The sequence below is a fragment of the Phoca vitulina genome, unplaced genomic scaffold, assembly GCF_004348235.1.
Source record: "Phoca vitulina isolate PV1807 unplaced genomic scaffold, GSC_HSeal_1.0 scaffold48, whole genome shotgun sequence".
Classification (NCBI taxonomy): domain Eukaryota; kingdom Metazoa; phylum Chordata; class Mammalia; order Carnivora; family Phocidae; genus Phoca; species Phoca vitulina.
The window spans coordinates 7,110,621-7,133,560 of NW_022589751.1; the positions used below are offsets into that span (position 1 = coordinate 7,110,621).

A 22,940-nucleotide genomic window follows, 5' to 3' on the forward strand; every position below is an offset into this window, starting at 1 on the left:
TTCACTTTTCCATCAGAAATGTGAGCCCCTTGGAAGGAGGGACCAAACGTTATCTTCCTGTGTTTTAAAAAAAAATTCTTTAAAATTCTCTACACAGCTTCTCATCCATTTTATGCAGTTAGTGGGTGTTTGTTGCTTCTTACGTAATAATGGCTAATGTCAGCTGAGCATTTACTAAATGGCAAGCACTTTACACAGATTCTCCCATTTAATTCTTATATCCATTCTATAGGGTAGATATTATTTGCACTGTTTTAACATATTAGGAAGCCCAGGCTCAGGGAGGTTAAATAACTTATTTAAGATCACACATCCAGTAAGAGGCAGTCAGGAGCTAAAAGCAGTCCTAATCTAGAGTTAACTGCTATGTGACACTGCTTTCCTCGGATGTTTTGCAACTGTATCCTTTTATTAAGTCTCTGGTGAGTTTACACTTGGTCTAAGAGAGAAAGTTTAGGCTGTCAAACACTCTTTGTGCCTCTTCGTTTTAGCAATAAAGCCCCTAAAGTGGCTAAGCATGACCCAGACTTGACCTATAGACATCAAGCCAGAGGGCAGCAATCTGGAGCAAACGCCTGCCTAGTCTCCTCTAGGGCTCATAATCTACGGGTTCAGTCTTGGCGTGCCTATCAATTCCCCCACCTGCTACACTCCCCAGTACTCCACCCCTGACTTTTGGCAAGAGAAGGTTCAGCCCAGTCGGAAGACAGGCTGTCCTCCCTTAGGGAATGCAGTTCTCCCATCCTATAACGCGCAAATCTGCTACCTAGAAGGGCAAATTATACTCAAGGATACAGAACGAGTTAGTCCCAGTTCAGTTACTGGGTTTAGCTCACTGAACACAGTAATGTGCTTCAGCCCCAAAGCAGACAAACACAAATCAGCTCCTTACAGGGAAACACCGAGCCTGAGGTCTGAGTCTTCAGAAAAGCCCAGGGAAAGCCCCAGAATAGGACTAAGGACCCAGACACAAGAGTTCCGTCCTGGGTCGCGCCTCTGCCCCCGCCCCCTCAGACGCACCTCCGTCTCGCCTCGCGTCCAGGTTCTAGGCCCCGCCCCCTTGGGGGCCGCAGCCAATCGGGGAGCCGCGAACCCGCCGCACGTACCGCGCCCCCCTTCCTACCGGCCGCGCCCCCGCCGGCAGTGACGTGCCCCGCCCCGCAGCCGCGGGATTCAAACTCCCGGAAGCGGCGCCCGTGCCGCAGGGTGTGCCTGGGCCGACGCGTACGCCGGGCTTCGCCTCAGGTGCCGGCTGGTGGTGGCAAGGGCGGCCAGGGCCCGCAGCCCCGAGGCCAGATCGGAAGGTGAGGGAGGCGGGATCGGCGGGCCGACAAAGTCGGCTTGGACTCAATCTCTGCCCGCCCTGATATATGTCCCTTTTCCCTGGCGCTTACTTCGTGCCTGGCACCGGGTTGGGAGCCTCACGATCGTCGGCGTGTCGATCCTTCCTTTCAGCTTTGCGGTGGGTATTATCATCCTCCTCCTTCCCTTTTTTTTGGCGCGGAGAGGCCAAGTGACTTGGCCAGGGTCTTTCGTGAGAACATCATTTTGCCCAAGCACGTTCATGTCTATTCTACAAACATCTTCATTTTAGAGGTGGGGAAAAAAAAGTGTCTCATTTTGCAGATTTTCTTTGCCTCCCTGTTTGCCCACACAGCTCCTATGTCAGGGTTTTTGTAAGATTTTTTAAAAAGATTTATTTATTTTGAGAGAAAGAGCCTACGCACAAGAGGGCGAAAGAGAGAGACTCTTAAGCAGCCGTGCCAGCATGGAGCGGACTTGGGGCTCCGTCTCAGGACCCTGAAATCACCACCTGAGCTGAAACCACCCACTGTGCCACCCAGGCGCCCGTTTTTGTAAGATTTGCGTCCACTTGGGAACGATGTGGCCTGTAATCCATGCCTTGTGCGGGTTGTTGGATCGCAGTTTGTTTGGTCACCCCTTGTCCAGCATGTCTAAGATCACTTCAGCCAATCAGTAAATACATATTGAGCAGCCGCTGTTAGGTGCTGTGAGGGATAAAAATAATTCAAGTTTCGGCCCCTGAAACAACTGTTGAACAGATTTAAAAAGCGGATGTAGGGTGGGGTAAACAGTTGTGTCCTATGGCATATTAGCTTATACAGAGGGAAGGCTTCCTGAAGAAGATGCAGTGGGTCAAAGTTTGAACAGTGTGAACCCTGTGAGAATCAGCCTGACTGGAATAGAAAAAACAGGGAAAGGTGGTTGCTGGGACTAAGTGGTGGGGAGCTGGAAGATCCCAGCAGGGTCTAGTCCAGAAGCTAGAAACAAAAGAGTCATTCATTGCAAGAGTTCTGTCCAGAGGCCAGGAAGAAATGTCCATGGGTTCCTTTCAGTTCTACTGACCTATATAGTTCCACCATTCTGAGTTTCAGTGATTTGGTTGAAAAGCCGTTTTCTGTCTTATCAACCCATTATACCAAGTCAATAATGTGTTAGTAACAGAACCATATAGAGAAGAACTTCTGTGGCAGCAGGTTCTCAAGATACCATAACCTTGCATTAGCCTTAATTGATTGACTAGTTATCTTAGTCCGTCACCTTGAATAGGCGGAAATCCAGGACTAACCTTTTGCTAGATGGTCTGTTCAACTCAGTTTACACAGCTCTAGTGTTTTCAGGCTCTCTGATTTCATACAGGATGATCCTAAAAGTTACTTTTACAGGAGGCCTAGGTCTCCTCAATTTTTACTGGAATCACTTCTCACTACTTTTCATTTTCTATATAGTGTTAACTTTACAACTTGAGAACCTTTACAACTTAAGAATTTGTGTCTTTGTTATTTCTTGCCTCCTTTACTAGACTGGAAGTTCCATTATGTAAGGGAACATTTCTCTTTCTTTTGTTTCTTTCTCTCTCTCTCTCTTTCTTTCTTTTTTTTTTTTTTTTTGCCCGTTTATACCCAGCATCTGTTATTCTGCCTGGTAAATTAGATTTTCCAATATTTTTTGAATGCATGAATGGTCTCATATTCCTCTAAATTTCTCAGTCACCACCATTATTTTATCTTGGGATCCATAAGGTGGAAAAATGCTTTTTAATCTCCCTAATTAAAGCTACTTTTATTATATACGCAGTATGTTTCACTACAGATTTTGCTCCTGGAGTTAATATACATTTCTTCTAAACTGTTAACTAATACTGTTAGCAGGTTCTAAGCTTCTTGTTACTTAATTTGGCCTCTTATTCTTAATTCTTGAGTATTGTGCCTCTTTTTCCTGATCTTGGATTCTCCTCACTTTTGCTTACTGTACTCTCAGCTGACTATTTACATAGATTTGAACTAGATCTATCTTCTAATACAGGACATATCATTATGTCAGGTAATGACATTTCAGTGCCTATGTTCTCAGAATTATATATCATTTACCACTAGCTTTTTATTCCTGGGTAAAATATGTCTTTGTGATCTTTCATTCAGCCTCCATTTAATGATTTAATCATTGATCCCTCTTTTTAAATGAAACTTTTTCATTGAAGTGTGATACACATACAGAATCCTGCACAAAACATAAGCATCCCAGTTGACATATTTTAAAAAATTTTTATTTTAGTACCAGGATGGTTAACATATGGTGTTATATTAGTTTCAGGTGTATAATATAGTGATTCAACAATTCTGTACATTACTCAGTGTGCGTCAAGATAAGTTGACATATTTTTAAAAGGTGAATTCTCCCCATGTATCTATCACCCAGATTAAAAAATAGATATTGATACCAGCAAGCCAGAAGCCTTTCCCAGTCCCTCTCCCATATCCCACTGGTTTGGCTATATCACTTCTATTGAGAGAGAAATGTTCTTCTATTTAGCAAATAGGTTATTAGACCTTTTCAAGCCTGAGACTTGACCTTTTAAACTTAGACTAATTAAGTATAATTGTATTTTTATTTTTTACAGTTTCAGAGATGTCTTCCAGAAGTCCCAAAGGTTTAATTAAAGGTAAATGGGGATCAAAGCCTAGTAACTCCAAATCAGAAACTGCATTAGAAAAATTTAGGGGTGAAATTGAAGCCTTAAAAACATCAGTGGATGAAATCACAAGCGGAAAAGGAAAGTTGACTGATAAAGACAGACACAGGCTTTTGGAGGTGAGTGACCTTAAAAACCTTTTTAAATTGTAATAAGCTGTACTGTAGGAGATGAGAAAGTATTTTCCCAATAGTAATATAATTTAGTTTTTCTGCTCATTCACTAAATTTAAAAAATCAAAATTAATTTCAAAGTGTTCAGTAGAGTTCAGATTTTAATGTGAGTGCTTAAAAATGCATTTTATCATATATATTGGCTGCTTTCCAAGTAATCTTTGTTTTCAGATTTTTTGAGGTAAAATCATTACATATATTGGCATTTTGCATTCTATTAAACTATATTTCAGATTCTCTGATTTACAATTTGTTATGGCATAGTCAATAAAGCAGTTAGGAACTTATTAGATTTAAAAATTTAATCATTAGGGGCGCCTGGGTGGCTCAGTCATTAAGCGTCTGCCTTCAGCTCAGGTCATGATCCCAGGGTCCTGGGATCGAGCCCTGCATCGGGCTCCCTGCTCAGCGGGGAGCCTGCTTCTCCCTTGCCGCTCCCCCTGCTTGTGCTTTCTCTTTCTTTCTCTCTGTCAAATAAATAAATTAAATCTTCAAAAAAAAAGTAATCATTAATTTAATTTAATTTATTTTGTAAAAGTTCTTTTATTGCTCATAGTTGGAAAATAAATGACATGTATTGAATAGTATCAATGGATTCCTTTAAATTTTATTTTATAAGCACACTATAAAACTGAAAGATTTATTATTTTTTTAACAACACATATTGAGTTAAATACTTATTCAAGCATTGAGAAATGATCTATCACCAATTCTTAGACATAAAGATTATTTTGCAATCTGGTGATGGAATCTAATAGTTTCCCTGAGAGACCGCTTTCCAGTTCTTTCCACTTTTGACAAGCACTGGTTGTCAAAACTTTGTCTGCTTATAATCAATTAAAATTAAATTCCTCTAACTTCTACCCATCTGTTCTAACTGTACCTATTACAGCTGCATAGAATAAGTCTATTTTTTATCCATATGACAACTTTTCAGATATTTGAGGAAATCTTGCTTTCTCTTACTTTTCTGTAGACCAACCCCATACTCTTCAGCGTTTCTAGCTTCTTATCATCCTGGTTACTTTCCCAAACGCTTTGTGATGGGTTCATATTCCTTCTGAATTATGCACCCAATATTGTGCACAGTGGCAAACACGGGTTGAAATGGCACTATTATTTCCAGTAATCTGGATGCTGTACTTTCCAAAAGCCTAAAATTATATGGGCCTTTTTTTTTTTTAACTGTATCATACTACCACCTTATCTTAGGCTTGAGGCAACTAAAATCCCCTCATCATTTTCACAGGGTCATCTAACTCAGTCTCCCCATTTTATGTTTGAACAACTGCTTCTCCCTTCCACCCCCAAGCAAGTTTGTAGTTTTATGTTGTTTTTACCAGGTTAGCATGTAAAGTCATTCTGTTAACTTTTTATTGGCTCTCCAGAGGTGCTTTCTCCTTTATGTCAGCAGCAGCTTAACAAGCATGCCTTCTTTATGTTTTAAATCCTTGAAAATGTGAACACTCCTTTGAAGATCATCTTTTACATTTGATACCAAATCATTTATTAACAAAACAAGTTAATGAAGGCATTTTTATCCAGCTGTAACGTTCTGTAATTTTTAAGTTCTATTGCTTCAAGTTCATTAATGAGCATGTATCTCTTGTATGACTACTTTTAGCCTTTAAGATGATTAAAACTGGTATGATGGAAGGATGATTATCAGATACTCGTGTGAGAGCCAGCTTTTCTTTAGCTTTCTCTTACCACTCCTGACAGAGTTGGTTTCTCCTTTCTGTGTCTGTCTCCCATTCATTTCAGATATCCCTTACCATATTGCGTTAATGTATTGGTTTACCTCTCAATGAGGTCTCTGAGCATAGGACCTTGGCTTCATTTTCTTTTTGGCCCTGGTGTTTAGTATAATGCTGACTTGATATATAATAGACCCTTCATAAATACTTGTTGTATGTTGTTTATTTTCATGTTTGACCTGGCTTTGTTCTAAGATTTTTCTTAGTTTATATCTAGAAAATTCGAGTCCTGGAAGCTGAGAGGGAAAAGAATGCTTATCACCTCACAGAGAAAGACAAAGAAATACAGCGACTCCGAGAGCAGCTGAAAGCCAAGTACAGCAATACTGCATTGCTTGAACAGCTGGAGGAGAAAACAAAGGAAGGCGAAAGGAGGGAACAGCTGTTGAAATCCTTGTCTGAAGAGACAGATGTATTGAGAAAACAGTTGTCTGCTACAACTGCAAGACTTGCTGAACTTGAAAGCAAAGCCAGTACACTTCGCTTATCACAGGTACTCATCATTTTTTTAAACCCAGATTTTTTTCCTTTTGCTGTAACAAACAACCTCCGAATCTCATGGTCTTACACAACAGATGTTCATTTTTCCCTCATGTCACAGTCTAGTGCACGTGGGAGGCTTTGCTCTGCAGAGTCACTCAGATCCAGGTTCCTCCCTTTTAGTGGCTCCCTTGTCCTGGCACCAGATCCTCTGTGTACAGCTGTAAGCTAGAAGGGAGTGTGTGGAGCATGAGGGGAGGGTCTGGGGGCCAGGCCTGGCATTGGCATATTTCACTTCTACCCATATTCCATTGGACAGAATTCAGTCTCATGGTCTCACTAACCTTAGCAGGGAAGGCTGGGAAATACTATCCACAGCGTGCCCAGGGGAAATGGAAGGGGAAGTTTGGTGAACTGCCTCTGTCCTAGTTTTTACCAAGAGGACTAAATCAAGAGGGAGAAAGGGCTATGAGGTGAGCATCTAGAGTACCTTTGGAGAAAAATATTTTGTGATTTGTTGCCAGTGTTCACACAAGTCTGTTTCCTTAAAGCTGTTAGAAGACCGAAATATAGCTTGTTGTGAGTTTTGTTGATTAGTCTGGATACCTAACCATCCAACCATCCAACCTCTCTTTCTTTCCTCTATGTGAAAATCAAAAAAAAAAAGAGAGAGAGAAATTATGTTTTGAGTTCTATATAATCTGTATGAACTAATACTAATTAATACTCTTAATACAAATATAATTCTAGAAAACAACTTTTATCTTTTGTTTGACAATTTAATATTTTCCAGATTTCACTTAAATGGCCCGACTGTTTTGTTTTGTCTCATTTTGGTGAAAACCACTGGGCAATTCTTATGCACTGAGGTATTCTAATGATCCAGAGAACCTCAAATTAGGTATGAAATCTCAGGGCTTCCAATCTGCTGAGGGAGTTTCCAGGAGATCTTCATTCTCCTCTGGTACCCATCACCTGGCATGATGGGTCATCAGCATCTACAAGATTTCTTTGTGAAGTATACTCTGTTATTATAGAACTAGATATAATGAGGAAACTTCTCTTGTTAAATTTATGATATTAACTAATATTGGTTTATTTTAGACAGTGGCTACAAGCTGCTTCAACTCATCAATGAGTAATATTCATGAAATGGAAATACAGCTGAAAGATGTAAGTTCATTTTCTTTTTATTTTTTTAAAGATTTTATTTATTTGAGAGAGAGTGAGAGTACGAGGAGGAACAGAGGGAGAGGGACAAGCAGACTCCACACTCAGCGTGGAGCTCGATGTGGGGCTTGATTTCATGACCCTGCGATCATTACCTGAGCCACCCAGGTGCCCCTCATTTTCCTTTTATTATGTTATGGGAAGAGAGGATTAATTCATTCATTCTTAAATTTCATGGAAATTGATAGAGTTGATGCTGTGACTTGAAAACAGTCTGTTGAGGAGATGGAGAACTGAATGGTTTGAGATCATCTCCCTAGGTTACTACCTATAAGTCTCTTTCTAGACATTCAAGAGGGCCAGTTCCTCTAGTCCTGGTCTCATTAGGTGAGAAAGCCGTAGAAATCATCCAAATAGCTCAGTAACGTTCCTTCTTCACCTAAATCTAATTTGCCCAATTATTATATTATTATGGTGTAATTTATAATTTCTTCTCTTTTTGTTTATCCATGCAAGATGTACTCATTCATTTGAAATTCTTCCCTTGGAACCAGGATATGCTTTCATAGTTTGAAAAGGAAATACATTCTTTGTATACTCAGTACTTCTTTTCTATAGAATCTGTTATGAGGCTATTCTAGATATTTGGTAAGGCTATATTATTTCAAACTTATGTCTTAAATAGATTGATGTGTTTCATTGAGAATTGAATAAATTGAGGACATAGGACTATTATTCACGGTGTATTTTTTCAAGTTTTAATATCAGGTACACAAAGTATAAAATTCTTGAGTTAATTATTAGGCCAGTAGATAGGTATTTTGATTCCAGAAATATTACTGGCAAGTCTACCCTGCTCTAAGTTGCTCTTAAGATTCCTGTTTTATTTCATCTAGCCAGTGTACCTAGAGGTCTATTTGATCTTCAAAAGAACTTAAATCCGTTGAGTGTCTGTATCGTGATGTACCGCAGTAGGCTTTTCACCTATAGGTAACTAAGATAAAGAAGAAACATAATTTTTAAAGATCTTTCAAAATGAGTTCTTTGTGTTGTATGTTACACTGACCTTTATCATTCTGTATCAGTACCTACCAGATGCACGTAGCTATGAATAATTTATCTACACACCTGCTTTCCCCCTTATTTACTCCAGCCGTGCTGGCTTTCTAGCTATTCCTTCAATACACTGCCTTTTCTTTCTGTTCCCTCTGCTGGTTCCCTGTCCCCCCAGATATCTTCATGACCCGCTTCCTTACTTCATCATATAATATTCAGTTGTCACTCTCTTGGGTGGGAGGGGTGGGGGTAGTGGGGCCAGGGCCAGAGTGTTACCTAGCCACCTTTTCTAAAATTATAGCTCCCAGACAATTCCTATTACCTTTTCCTGCTTTTGTAACTTTTCCCCTCATCACATATTACTGTTAAACTTACAATATATTTTGCTCATTTACTTTGTTACATGAGTCTTACATTGGTATATGTTTAATGAGGGAAGGATTTCTGTGTTTTTTTTTCACTGCTATATGCCCAGTGTCTAGAACATTTGAATTTTATTAGTACCTGAAAATATATGCTCTATATATAATTTTTAGGCTTCTCAGCATCCACTGCCTCAAATATCAGCTAAAGTTATTTTTAGATAATGACAATTCTTTGTATGAAGGTCACTTGGAAATGTTATCCATGTGTACCCAATCTTTTTGTTCTGTTTTATCTGCCAGGCTTACTTAAGGATCACATTGTGCTCCTCTGCTCTGCTTACTTTAGAAAGGCTTTTAGATAAGTGGAGTAAAATTTAACCCAACTCACCTTCACATGGTCTAGACTGAACAAGGCCTCCCTGACTCTCACATGCATATGAGCCTAGGGGATCTTCATCAAATGCAGATTCTGATTTCATTGGTTGGGATAGGGCCTGAGATTCTGCATTTCCAATAAGCTCCCTGCTGCTGCTGCATTCACTTACATGTTTGAGGAGCAGGGGATGGTTTAGCTCTGGTTGTCTGTGAGCCCGGGAGGAGACTAGGGAGCAGGGAAAGCAACCTGTCACTCCTCTGAGCACAGGCGCTGCTGCATTATCCTGCTTTGAGAGCTTAGCAGTTCCAGTCCCCCACCCTTCCTCCAAGCTCCCACAAAGCTTCCTGGAGCACTTTGCCCACCTATTTTAAGAATCAGTATTTACTCTGCTAAAATAATCCCTAAAAACCCATGTTTACCTTTCTTAAGGCCTAGCTGTATCATTCCTTAGCTACCATTTAGGTCGGGCTGACATTTTGAAATAATTACATGGAGTTCGTACTGTAAACACTGTACAGTGTCATTAACTTGCAAACCAGATAGGCTAAGAGGCAGTTGAAATAGGCATTTCCTGCTCTTAATTTTAAAAATCTAATTTTTAAAACAGAATTTAGGGAAGATAAATAATTATTAATTTTTTATTTGGAAAAAAATCAAATTTACAGAAAAGTTATAAGAATGAAAATGGTGCATAGAGCACCCATATACTCTTTACTAAAATTCAAACATCGTTAACATTTTGCTCCATTTCACACCTCTCTTTCAGTCCCTACCCTGCCCCTCACACACACATAATATTTTTTTTTCTGAACCGTTTGAGAGTGAGTTGCATATATTACGACCCTTTAAACCCATATGCTTCAGTATATATTCCTCAGAATGAGATGTTCTCTTACATGACTACAGTACAGATAGCAACTTTATTTTTTTTTAAGACTTTATTTAATTATTTGAGAGAGAGGGGGAGAGAGAGAGCATGATTGGGGGTAGGAGCAGAGGGAGAAGCACAGGGGAGGGAGCCTGACAGGGGGCTTGATCCTGAGATCGCGACCTGAGCCGAAGGCAGACGCTTAACCGACTGAGCCACCCGGGTGCCCCCAGATAGCAACTCTAATAAATTTAACATGGACGCTATACTTCTATGTAATCTACCATCCATATTCCAGTTTCGTCAATTGACCTACATTTTTTATTCCTCCAGTATAGGCTAACATTTTAACCTGTGTTACAGTTTTTGCCCAAGAAACAGAAAATGGATCCCTGTGAAGCCAGGAGGAAGAGCTTTAGTGGCATTTCATAGGACTTCACCTTTGCCCACTTCTGTTCCATACTTTTATCGATAACTTGAGTGGAAATGTTAAATGCATGCTTAACAGATGTGTAAAGGACACAAAGCTGCAAGAGATAATAATACAATGATGACTCTAAAGATGCAAAACTAATAATCAGCATTATTGATGGCCATCAAATCCATTTATTATTGATACTATTTAGAGAAGAAAGCAAATGCAGAAGTCAGTGAGAAGAGGCCTGGAGGAAAGAAATGTTGACTACTTTACTGAAGTAACATCGCCATCACCTGGCCTTTCAGAATATTGCCCCTCAAATCTTCACCCATCCCACAGTTCGGTTTTTCATACTTAAGTAATGTATGGACAGGTTCATTTAAAAGAAGAAAATTTCATTACCATCCAATGTTGACTTGAATTATTTATATTGAATTGTTTCTTAAAGATGGACAAATTTAAAATTCGATATAAAATTAGATATCTTTAGCATCTAACACATATGACTTAACGAATATTTAGATATGTGCATGCTCTTTGAGTCCTACAACACTACCTCTTTTGGCAACTGAATTTGAGTATATAATACAGAGCAGATGTACATTATCTCCACTTTACAAATGAATGCTTAAGCTCTGCGAGGAGAACTCATGTTATAACTGCCTGACGGGTGCAGAGAGAAAAGTGTGTGGCCAAGTGACTGGAGGGCCCTGGACTGAGTCTTTGATTCCAGAGGCTGCCTCTGTCTCTCTAATCCATTTCTTAGTTCTACAGAAAACAGACACGGAAAATTCTTTAAGCCCCATGCCTAGATGCTCATGAGTTTGTACGATGCTCATGGAAAGAGCCTACCAAAGGTTAGAGGAACTCTCTAGACTTAAGAGCTTTTGTATAGACAGATCTTTTCAGATTTGAAGCTCAGCCGTTTAGATCTTTAACGGATAGAAATTCTTACCCTGAAAGAAGATGCCTTGATATGGAACCGAAAATGTCTAGTATGTTCCTTACCACTTTTCCCATCTCACCCCTACGATGAGATGCCAGCCTGTGGGGAGGGGAGCCTCTCCTTTTTCAGTATATTTACAACAAATGCAGGGTGATTCAAAAAGAATTGAGCACTTTTGAAAATATATTCCAGTATGTGTTTTACTTCAGTCCGCTTTGACCAGGCAACTTTTTGTCAAGAACTTTATGTTTGTACCATCCTTTTTTTTTTGGCCACCCCCGAGTGATATGAAATTATACGTCCTGGCTGCCCCTTCAACCATTGATGATAATAGATTCCAACAGGTCTGGGATGAATTATGACACAAGGGTACATATTATGCACTTGTGAAAATCATAGAAATAGCTATGATAGTTCTGTTACAAAGGGGTTTGAAATTCATTTTCATATATTCCTTAGTTCATGAGTGATAGCTTTTTGAGAGTGTTTGATTCTTTTTGAATCATTCTAAATGGATTGTTCTACTGTGTATAAGGAACTTCTAGATTCTTTCATGCCGTTTCCTCCCTTCCCAAATACTCTCAAACTTCAGTTTGGGGCTAAAGACCTGCGTGGGTGCTTGCTGATTCTGGCAACCATGCTTTCTCCACTCTGTGTCGTCACCGTCGTTCACGTTTATCAAGCAGCTACTTGCTATGGAAACATCGAACACATGAATGGAACCATACAAAATCTAAACAAGCCTGGGCCCAGCTGTCCAGGGGCTTGTGATCTAGTTCATATAAGAACTATCATCAGGACGCAATCAAGGTCATGAGTGTAAGATGCCAAATAGATTGAATGGACATTAAAATCTCTGTTGGCTTACAAAGGAGAGGGAGCTTCGTGAGGGCACTTAGGGTGAGGAGGCTTGAAAGACAAGCTTGGATGCATTGGAACTTGATGAAGAGGTGGGATTTAAGTGGGCAGATGATATAGGGAGGAGTTGTAGGGCATTCTGGGCACAGAGGGTGTGTATAGTTGTGTGGACAGCAAGGTGGCAGTGGAGGCCAGAAATGGCCAGGCTGTCACCTGAAGAGATGGGAAGGGACAGACTGCGGACCATTTGAATGTTAGCCTAAGGGAACATAGCTTCAGTTTTAGCAAGTGCTGTCATGAAGCTTTCAAAAATTCTGTTACTAATATAATTAAAACGATGTAGCACTTTGGGGGAACAAGGGAGAGGTTGAACTGAACTTATTAAGAGTAGTTATTTTTCCCTCCAAAATAGAGTGGTCATTGTATTAATTAACTGGAAGCTTTTGGTGATAGCCTGTGTCTCCCCTTACTCTCATAATGGGAAAATCTCCTTCCAAACAGGATTTACCGAGATCCAGCAGTGAATCATTGCTCAACTAGGCATTCCCGTGGAGGCAGACAGGTCATAGCATGGGTTCCGGGGCCAAGGACTCAAATGAGTCCTGTGAGCTCAAATGAGCTCCCCTACAAATGAGCTTGGCTATCATGAAGGGGTGTTCATGTCACTATGTGGGCCTCCTTCTAGGATGCTTCGTCCATAACCTTTTACACGTGTGACATCAGGTTTAGATGTACATGGCCTCTCTACACAAATGGTCATTGAGACTTACTTCCCCAGCCTATCAAGAACAAAGAACGAGAAAGGGACAGTCCCATCCCCTTAGACTGAACTTCCAGGTTAGAAAGGAGAGAAGAGTTATAATCTCATTGCCAAGGTGATGCTGTATAAGAATTTCTAGGCTTTTCTCCCCAGCACCACCAGACAGTTGTCTTTTTTGCTAGCTTTTAACCTGAATCTGTGCCCCACTTTCAGTAACAAACTAAGGTAGGGGGCGGGGGGGAAGGTAGTATGCGATTGCTGGAGATACTGTCTGCATGGGGAGCTCCTGAGCAGAGTTGTGTGTAGGGTGGAAATCTCTGTTTGGAGCAGTGCACGTCCAGCTCTGCCACAGAGGCGTTCTAGTTTACAGAGTATGACATGGACAGACGCAAACCATGGTGTTAGTTGCTCTGAAGGAGCCTGAAGTCAGAAAGGATCTCCGGGTGAGTTGTGAGCCATGCAGTGGTGGTTTACAGTTCTGTAAGACCCACGAGAATTTCTTTGTACTGGGAAAGGCTACATCACTGGAGCTCCCTTATCCATTTTAAGATTTTAGTTTTTTATTTTATTAATGATTTGCTTTCATTTTCGTTTTAAGGCTCTGGAGAAAAATCAGCAGTGGCTTGTGTATGATCAGCAGCGGGAGGCCTATGTAAAAGGACTTTTAGCCAAGATCTTCGAGTTGGAACAGAAATCAGAAACAGCTGCTCATTCACTCCCACAGCAGACAAAAAAGGCTGAATCAGAAGGTACTGGTATGAAAATGTTCTTTTGGGCTAGGCCTGCCTGACATTTTCCAAAAGGAGAGATTGATCAAATTTAGATTTTTATAAATGTGTTAGAAAGTGAATTAAGCAAGTCCTATAACTGAAGTAAGAAAGACCATGTTAGCAAGTCTGTCTTCTCATTGTTTTCTGAAAAAAGCGGATAGAGGCACAGGGTAACGGATCTCTGGCAGTTCTGAAGGCACATTAAATTTTCTCCTTCGTGCATGTCCTTCCCCACCTTCAAAGATCTTCTCTAACTTCCTTGCTCTTAGAGCTGGCCTTGTCACTGATTATCTTTTTACCCTGTTTCCTTTCACGCATTCATATCACTCCCAGGAGAAAGAATACATCTTATAGATGATTCTTCAGTCTTTTGAATCTCCCACAGAATTGAAATGAAGGCTCCTAGAGAAGATGCAATCTTTTTGCTAAATGCTTTGCAGCTTCCCTGGCACTGAGTTTCACAAGAACCCTAAGAGGTAGGGCAAGAGGAGTCATTATTCTCCTTTGACAGATGGGGAAATAGGTTCAGCAGTTCTAGGTGATGAGCTAAGAAAAGAAGAGAACCCCCATGCAAAGCACTTTTTAAAAGACTGACAGCCCTAACAGGACTGAAGCTTTTAATTTTGAGAAAGGCAGGCAAGGCTCATAATCTTGGAGCTTCACGTTTGAATATTTAAAATGAAGCTAATGCTAAAAAAGAAAATATAAAAAGAATTGGGGACAACATTCCTTTACTGTAATGCCTTTATAAGAATATTACGCATTAAAGTAAGATTTTAGTGGTGGGCTAAGTCTAATTTCTTTCTTTGGCAATAGTGTTCTTTCTGTGTGTGTATGTGTTTTATCAAAGTAATACAAGCTCTTGTTAAAGTAATTTAATAGTATAAAAGGTCCTGCCCCTCCTTTCCCAACCTCTCTTTCCCCCTCCCATCAGGGCAGCTGCTTTTAACATTTTTTTTTTAATTTTGGTTATTATATATATAAATAATGAGCTTATGTCTCCATTTTTGATTTATCTTCTTTAGACATTAGTTACCTTCCCTTCCCATTGAATAGCTATATTACTGTTTCCAGTTCTTCTATTTATTAGTTTAACTTCAAATAATGTACCTGAACTCCTTTTTCTTGTTCCATCAAATATCAACTCTATCTCTTGACTCTTCATTTTGTAAGATCTTATTTATAGAAATGTGTTTAGTTTTAGCTTCTCAGGAATATTATTATATAAAGTGTGTTGTGCCCTGATGTGTTTGTCATAGGTTATCTTCAAGAAGAAAAGCAAAAATATTACAACCATCTTTTGGCGAATGCAAAAAAAGATCTTGAGGTTGAACGACAGACCATAACTCAGTTGAGTTTTGAACTTAGTGAATTTCGAAGAAAATATGAAGAAACCCAAAAAGAAGTTCAAGATTTAAATCAACTGTTGTGTTCCCAAAGAAAGGCAGATGTACAACATCTGGAAGATGATAGGCATAAAACAGAGAAAATACAAAGGCTCAAGGAAGAGAATGATATTGCTAGGGAAAAACTTGAAGAAGAGAAGAAGAGATCTGAAGAGCTCTTATCTCAGGTGAGCCTAACCAGTAAGACTTTCCATGATTCCGAATTCGAAATTGTCATGGTACTTAGCAGTGTCAGGGGCTATTTTAACTACTAGGGAACCAGCAAGGAACAAAACCAGTTCCTGCCCTGCCATGGGATTCTTCTTTAGAATGGAAACAGACCATAAGCAAGTACCTAAATAACCAAGTAAATTCAAGAAAATAAAGCAGGGCAACACGACACGGAGAAATTGGGGGCCAGGGACGGTACTTGGACAAAGGCCTTTTGGCAAGAAGGAACCAGTGAGGTGAGCAACTGGGAATTCCCTCCCGTGGAGAAGCTCATGTACATGCAGGCTTTCCGTGAGAAGGAGGCAGGTGTGTGTGAGAAGCCAGAAGGTATGACACAAAGAGGGGAATCAGTGCTGGCTCCCAGGCTGGCACCTTGATCGTGATGATAGTGTGCTCATGTGAATTCACGCAGTACCTTCCGTGCTCTCATTATACTCACCACCTTCTGCAGGCTGTCTGTGTCAGTGACAGTGGAGTTACTAAGTTAGGATGCTTAGAATTGCATACTACCTCAGCAGAAACCGTTAATTTAAATCTTTCTGGGCAGCATGGAATATTGGAAAAAACATTATTTGGGATCCATACCTGGTGTGTAGTTCAGGATATGTGGCCTTAGGAAAATCAGCTACCTTCTCTGACTTGCAGGTCACTGATGTGTCAAATTAGTAACCATGATCTTTTTGCTTCCTGGGGCTTTTGTGAAGGTCATCTGGGAGAATGTGAAAGTGCTTTGTAAAGTCAAGGGCTGGGTAGATGTCAGTCATTGCTACTATTAAAATAGGAAGTAATTTTTAAACATCATCCAAAAGTTGAGAGAGGGATTAAAAAACAGTCTATAACATTTGCCTTCTTAGTCTTTACCACCCTGGCTTCTGCCTATAAGCGCGAACAGTGATATTTACAAAAGATGAAGCAGAAATGGTCGGGAGTTTTATTCCACCTCTGCGGGCAAGGACGGCAAGGCACTGCCAGCTTTGTTATCCTACTCAGAAATATTAGTGGATGTCAGAACTCCCAGGGAACTGGGTATGTGCATTGCAGAGTTGGGTGCTGTTCATCGAAGTGCAGTCTGTGCCCCAGGGAACTCTCAGCCAGGGTGGGACTGCCCAGCGGCTTGAATAGATAGCCATTAAACAAGATGCTGCAGTGACTCAGCCCAGCGAGCAGGTGTGGTCCCGGATAGGGATGTGAGATTTGTGAGCCTCTCCTGCGTCCCAGCTCACGCAATAAAAGATCGGATATGACAGTGTTGGCTCTGTTTACATCTGACAGGTCCAGTTTCTTTACACGTCTCTGCTAAAGCATCAAGAGGAACAAACAAGGGTAGCTCTGCTGGAACAACAGGTACTTATTGCGGTTGCTGCTATATTCAACTGAACTTGTTAGGAAATGGAATGTTTCCTCATGTTTACACTATTCTGTGAAGAACCATTTGAAAATCATGAAATTTTTTTTTTTTTTTAGAGTGTAACCAATTGAGCCAGGGGATCGGGGGTAGGGGCAAAGGGAGAGGGAGAGAGAGAATCTTAAGCAGGCTCCATGCCCATGAGCCATGTGGGGCTGAATCTCACAAACCTGAGATCATGACCTGAGCCAAAGTCAAGAGTTGGACGTTTAACCAACTGAGCCAGCCAGGTGCCCCTGAAAGATGTTTTTTAACAAACTTTAACAAAAACAAAAAATTAAGTGACTGTCTGTCTGATAGTCATATATTCCTGTCTTTAAGCTAAGCCAGATTCTCTGAGCTGGGATGGCAATTGTTTTGATAGGGTGTTGTTGGCCTTAGCAAATTTTATTCTTCCCCGCATGGCTTCTGTAGTCCCTACTCTAGCCTAGTAGGATCTCCCCCAGAGGGCTACCTTATAACTTCAAGTAGAACTCAGAGAGATACCATTTATTCTCAGAATAGAAACCAGAGGTTTTCGGTGTATTCCAAACCAGGGAACAGCCATCTCTTTCCCTTCTTCCCCTTCCCCACAAAGAGAGGGATGGGGAGGAGAAATTCCAACCAGCAACTTCTTAAGCGCCTCCTCACTCACCTATACTTCAAGCATTGGCTTTGCTCCTCTGACAAACCAAAGCCTCAACTGTAGCTTCTTCATTTATCAACATCTCATTGTACTCAGATGAATTCTGGCTGTGAAGGCACAAATGCTTGCCTCTTGTGCTAATAAAAACGTTCAAGCATCTAGTCAAGAGAACGGGACAGGATATATTAACCCGTAATTGTCTTGTCCTGGGCATTTGTTCCAGATGCATGCATGTACATTAGACTTTGAAAATGAAAAACTTGACCGTCAAAATATGCGGCACCAACTGCATGTAATTCTTAAGGAGCTCCGAAAAGCAAGAAATCAAATAACACAATTGGAATCCTTGGTGAGTCTGGAATGGTTAAACTAAAACTTATTTTCTTCTTTCTCTTGCTGCCATTTTCCCATTGATTTATCAAACCAGTTCCCAAACTAGGAGGAAACAGCTTAAGAATGGCTGTTTCTCAAATCAGGCAGAACCCCTGCTTCATCTGAAGCAGCTGCCTTTTGAGCATCAGTTCAGAGCACTGGAAAGAGGAACATTATGTGCCTCTGCATCATGCCAGCCTTAGTGGTACCTGGATCGTCTCTCCCCGCCCCAGCATGGGGATTCTAGAGGCACGACACAGGGCCTGCCCTGGGGCGGCAGGGGGGGGAGGGAGTGCAGTTGTAAATCCTGAACTGAAGCTATGTTTTTCTATTTAAAAAGAAAGAAAGAAATGCCATTTTTAGTCATAATGGATTGTTCCTGTTAAGACACTGTTTTAGGCATATTGAGCTAAACACATTTTATGGGTTACCTTGAACACATAATCTTTTAAAACATAAACCTTTTAAATACGATTTTTTCTATGAGGATTTTTGACTTACTACTTTCATCTTACTAATAAGCCTTTGGGCCAAACCTCCTGGGATCCGTGTGTGTGTGTGTGTGTGTGTGTGTGTGTGTGTGTCGCATTAGCACATATCTTATACATGATCCTAGTACTGCAGAATATTTGCAGATGGTGAAATGTTACAAATAGAATTCCTGTTTTGAAAGAGAAAAAAAAAACAATTGTTAAAAAAGTCATTTGTAGCTTCTTTATGAATAAAAGACAAAATATATTTTGACTCTGTTCTTTAGTACGTCATTGATTTTGACCATTTATAATATTTTGAAATTGAAATTTTCATTTCTGTTACTCTTTTTCAAAGTATAGGAAACTAGAGGGTATACAAAAGAATCCATAATTTTTCTGTACTTTTCTTTGTGTCCCTGCTGTCTATCATCTTTAGAGTATGCTCTAAAATATTTATTTTTAAGCTTTATCGACATATTCTAATTTCCTCAGGAAAAAAAAAATGATAAAGGAAAGTCATTAAGATATTATACAATATTTTCATCATTTCTGTGTGTAACCTGTTTGATCTGCTAAAAATTTTTGCTACTCTTAATTCTATGTTATTTTTTTTTATTGCTGAACTTGCCCCTTTTTTACAAAACTAACAAATTTTGTCAGCCTTGTACATAGGTCTACCTTTACGTTTGGCTCTAAGTATTTTAATAAAATCTATCCATGTAGACACCCAATCCTAGTACTTCTTGGGTAATTTATAACCACCTCCTACACATTTATTTTTCAGAAGCAGCTTCGTGAGCTTGCCTTCACAGAGCCACTAGTCACTTTCCAAGGAGAGTCTGAAAACAGAGTAAAAGTTGCATCACCAAAAAGTCCCACTGCTGCACTAAATGAAAGCCTGGTGGAGTGTCCCAAGTGCAATATACAGTATCCAGCCACTGAACACCGGGATCTCCTCGTCCACGTTGAATACTGTTCCAAATAGCAATATAATTATTCTTTGTTTTTGTGTCAAAGGGTTCAGTACTGTATCTTATGTCAGCTTGTGGACATTTTGAATTACTTATTTCACCTCTTCTATAAGAAACTGCCTCTCTCCCTTTGAGACTCTGGCATAGGAGTGAATCATTGTATTTTGGGGGCTGCTTTGCATTTTCCTTGGCAGCAGCGATACCTCCCTGAGATGGTTCATCTTCAGGCTTCAGTGATCGAATGTGTGAGCTGAGACAGCTGACATTTTGCACTGTTAAAATACTTGATGAGGAAAAGATAGTTCAGGTGATTGCTCGTGGGTTAAATCTGTTGTACCAGCAAGCAAATATTTTATGTTTTGTAGATTTTTAAAAATCAAAGTTAACTAACCAAGGATCTTACTGTGTTGGCTTTCGTTATCCAAGCTTTGTAAACCTACAATTCCGATTTTCATGGCCATTGTTATAAGGTGGTAATACTTTCTATATTTTTCCCTTTCTTTTATAGGGCGGTTTTTAGAAAAGTTGGAAGTTTTCTTGATCTTTTTTGCTGCTTACTGTTGAAACCGAGCTGTGTTCTAAGCACGAAGCAGATTCTGCTTAAGGAATACTCAGTGGCCACACAATGTTCTCTTTCATACTAACCGGCTATAACTTTAACTTGAGTTTCATTAGCACATGTTGGTCAGTTAAAGATGTTAAAATGAATTTTAGCAAAACCATCTAGCCCTCTCATTTGATTAGCAGGTATTTTATTTATTTATTTTTGGCACTCTTAAAGTTGGGCAGTGTAATGAGCAGATATTTGCTTATCTGAATATATATTTTTATACATGTGTGTATAAACCCCCAATTTTTTTATTTCTTCAGGTTTTCTAAAATGCTGAACACTGGGCTACTGTTAGTAATATAAAGGAGAAAAGAATAAAATTATTTAATAAGTTTTAATATGTCTAGTGTATATCTGCGTAGATAGGTATTCTCAGATTTCTATCCTGAGTTGTGCCCATGTAAGGACTCACTTACAGTGTAAAATGATAAGGTAAAGAGCCATTGGAAGCAAAAAGTACATGAGGCTCAGAAAGGTTAAGCAAAATCCCCACAATCATTTAAAAAAGAAACATACACATTCTTGGGTTTCAAACTCCTAAGTCAGCTCCAAAGCCAGTCTTCTCTCTACCCTGCCAGAAAACCCTTGTGAATTCTCCAAACTCATATACTTAGGTGATATTATAACCAGAGTAGTGGAATGTTCCTTAAGTCAGAGAGGACAACAACAGAACACACCGATTGATCCCTTCCGTCCCTCTGGTCTGCGAAGTTCTGCCTCATCAAGCCGCTCCTCCACCTGGATCCTTCCATGCATCCCCGCTATGCTAGTTCTCCAACATCTCTAATCTCATTCTCCAAATACTTGTTAAATGCCAACTACGTGCAAGTCCCTGGGCTAGGTATGAGTGACACAGTGATAATGAAATGCAGCCCCATCTTCATCCTCTAGTAGAAAGGCCAATATCTAACAGATAAGTATAACACATTTTAGGAGGTGCTATAATCAAGGTATATGGAGGGTACAGAAAGTGCCTTATTCTAATGAAGACTAAAGGTCTTACTCTCGAAAGATGCAAACCTTATACTAAGATAAAAGTAGGAAATAGAGTAAAACAAGACTAAGAAGTAAAATGGAGCTACTCCTAAGGGTAGCCCCCCAAGGCAGGCCATGGAGTGCTTCTGAGAGGTGAGCCTGGTGCTGAGCGCAGGGAAACAGTCCTGCACTCCGTTCACATGGTTCACACATACAGCTCACCTTCAAGGGAAACACCACTACAGCCATCCTGGGGCTGAGGCTGTGAAGAGATTTCTCCGTGTGCCTTCACGGAGAAGAAACCATAGAATGGAGAGGTCCAGAGCCTCAGCATAGCCTTACCGTGAGCACAGCAGTCGGGTCCACTCTGCTGGTTTCTCACCACGTTCTTCCACGGGGGGGAATAATGTCCCGTCCAGAGGCGAGTCCAGAATCCGCGAGGGCAGGCAATGTCATACTCTCGCAATACGTAGCTTGCTGCTGCCCTTGCTTATCCCAGAGCAAATTTTAGAGTCAGGGGAGCCAACTCAAAGGCTCCCTCAGACCGGAGCTGGCTGGCGGGAGGCCGCTGGCCAGCTGGACACCATGGAGGCTGGAAAATGGTGCCTTTACCTAAAGGAGGTGCAGCGGCTCGGCCCCAGCCGGGGTCCTATGCCTGCGAGTCACGTGCAGCCGATCTGTCAGATTTTCCAAGAGAAATCTCGAATATTTAAATGTGAAATCCTCCAATTTTTAAATGTTGGAAAATTAAAAACAATACTGCGTGGGCCACGCTTCCCAGCTGTAACCTTTGTTAGAGCATCCGAATGGGGCAACAGCTGCGGAGGCCAGCTCAGCCTGAGGCCAGCAGTGAGCTAAGGCAGGCTCTCGGTCCTGCCTGCTTTCTTGGGACTGAGGTCCCCCCGAGTCCAGCTCAATCACACAGGCACTGTCCAAGGGACACAGTGAATGTGGCCCTCCCTGACCCGTCCCTTCCACCTGCCATCTGGCTTTCTTTTTGTGGCTACACTTCCCAAACAGAACCGGCTGGCTGCCAGCATGTCATTGCTACCCTCTGCTTCCCAAACCTGACAACGGAGGGAATCTGCAGGCTGGAAGGGAACTATGAGATCATCTACTTGAGCAGTTTCTGGTCCAGGAAATCACCTCCACCCTTGGAGCATGTTGAAAATGTTGATTTCTTGGCGTCCCCTAAATCTCCTAAATCAGAATGTCTGGGGGTGGGGAGCATGGGATGTGCATTATCAACAAGCTCTGCAGGGCAATCTGGTGTTTCACTCTAGGCTGAGAACTGCTCATCTAGTCAAACCTTGACTTTCTGATGAAACAGAGTCCCAGAGAGGGGGGGTGACTTAGTGGGTTGGCAAGAAACGGAGACCCAGGCTTTCAAAGGCAGTGGTCGTGAGAGCCCCTACCACTTTGGCTCGTGTGCCATGATTCCAGAGAAATTACCCTTGCCAAGATCCTCAATGCTCCATCTTCCTAAGGCAAATCCAGTGGTTTGTTGGCCTGGGTGTCTTTATTTCTCCTTATCCTCTGTGCTGTGCTCTCTGCCTTGAATCTAATGATACACTGGCTTTGGACAGTTAAGTGGGAAATACTAGCAAGACATGCAAGTGGACCACAGTGGTGGCATCCAAACAAAGGTGAAAGGCCAGGAATTTGCATAAAATCAGAAGAGATGAAGAAAGGATCAAAGACAGCCCTGGAGAGCATCCTGCGGTCCAGAAGTAGGCAGGAGCGCTCAGAGAGAATCTAATTAACGTTGCATCTTCCAGACCAAGCAACCAGTGGAAGAACAGCATGCCCCCTAGAGAATGAGTTAGCATCTGACAATAACCTTCACCTTCTTGCCTACCAGACTCAGTGTATTGATTTAACCCCAGGATTGGCACACCTTCC

The 22,940-nt window shown here is 41.0% G+C and overlaps 1 protein-coding gene across 1 annotated transcript; it reads left to right on the forward strand.

Moving 5' to 3' along the window:
* Positions 1-1,243: 1,243 nt before the first annotated feature.
* CEP55 (centrosomal protein 55) lies at positions 1,244-19,487 on the forward strand. Its single transcript, XM_032432571.1, has 9 exons — positions 1,244-1,304; positions 3,923-4,113; positions 6,142-6,417; positions 7,509-7,577; positions 13,820-13,970; positions 15,251-15,564; positions 16,880-16,951; positions 17,861-17,986; positions 19,267-19,487. The coding sequence occupies exons 2-9, from the start codon at positions 3,931-3,933 to the stop codon at positions 19,465-19,467; spliced, it is 1,392 nt and encodes a 463-aa protein (XP_032288462.1). The 5' UTR covers positions 1,244-1,304; positions 3,923-3,930; the 3' UTR covers positions 19,468-19,487.
* The last annotated feature ends 3,453 nt before the right edge of the window (positions 19,488-22,940 follow it).

Bases quoted from the DNA above. Each gene is read 5' to 3' on its own strand.
- CEP55 (XM_032432571.1), top strand. From the start codon at position 3,931: ATGTCTTCCAGAAGTCCCAAAGGTTTAATTAAAGGTAAATGGGGATCA. The intron at 13,971-15,250 runs GTACTGGTATGA...TGTTTGTCATAG, and splicing joins AAAAAAGGCTGAATCAGAAG to GTTATCTTCAAGAAGAAAAG. The intron at 16,952-17,860 runs GTACTTATTGCG...CATTTGTTCCAG, and splicing joins TAGCTCTGCTGGAACAACAG to ATGCATGCATGTACATTAGA.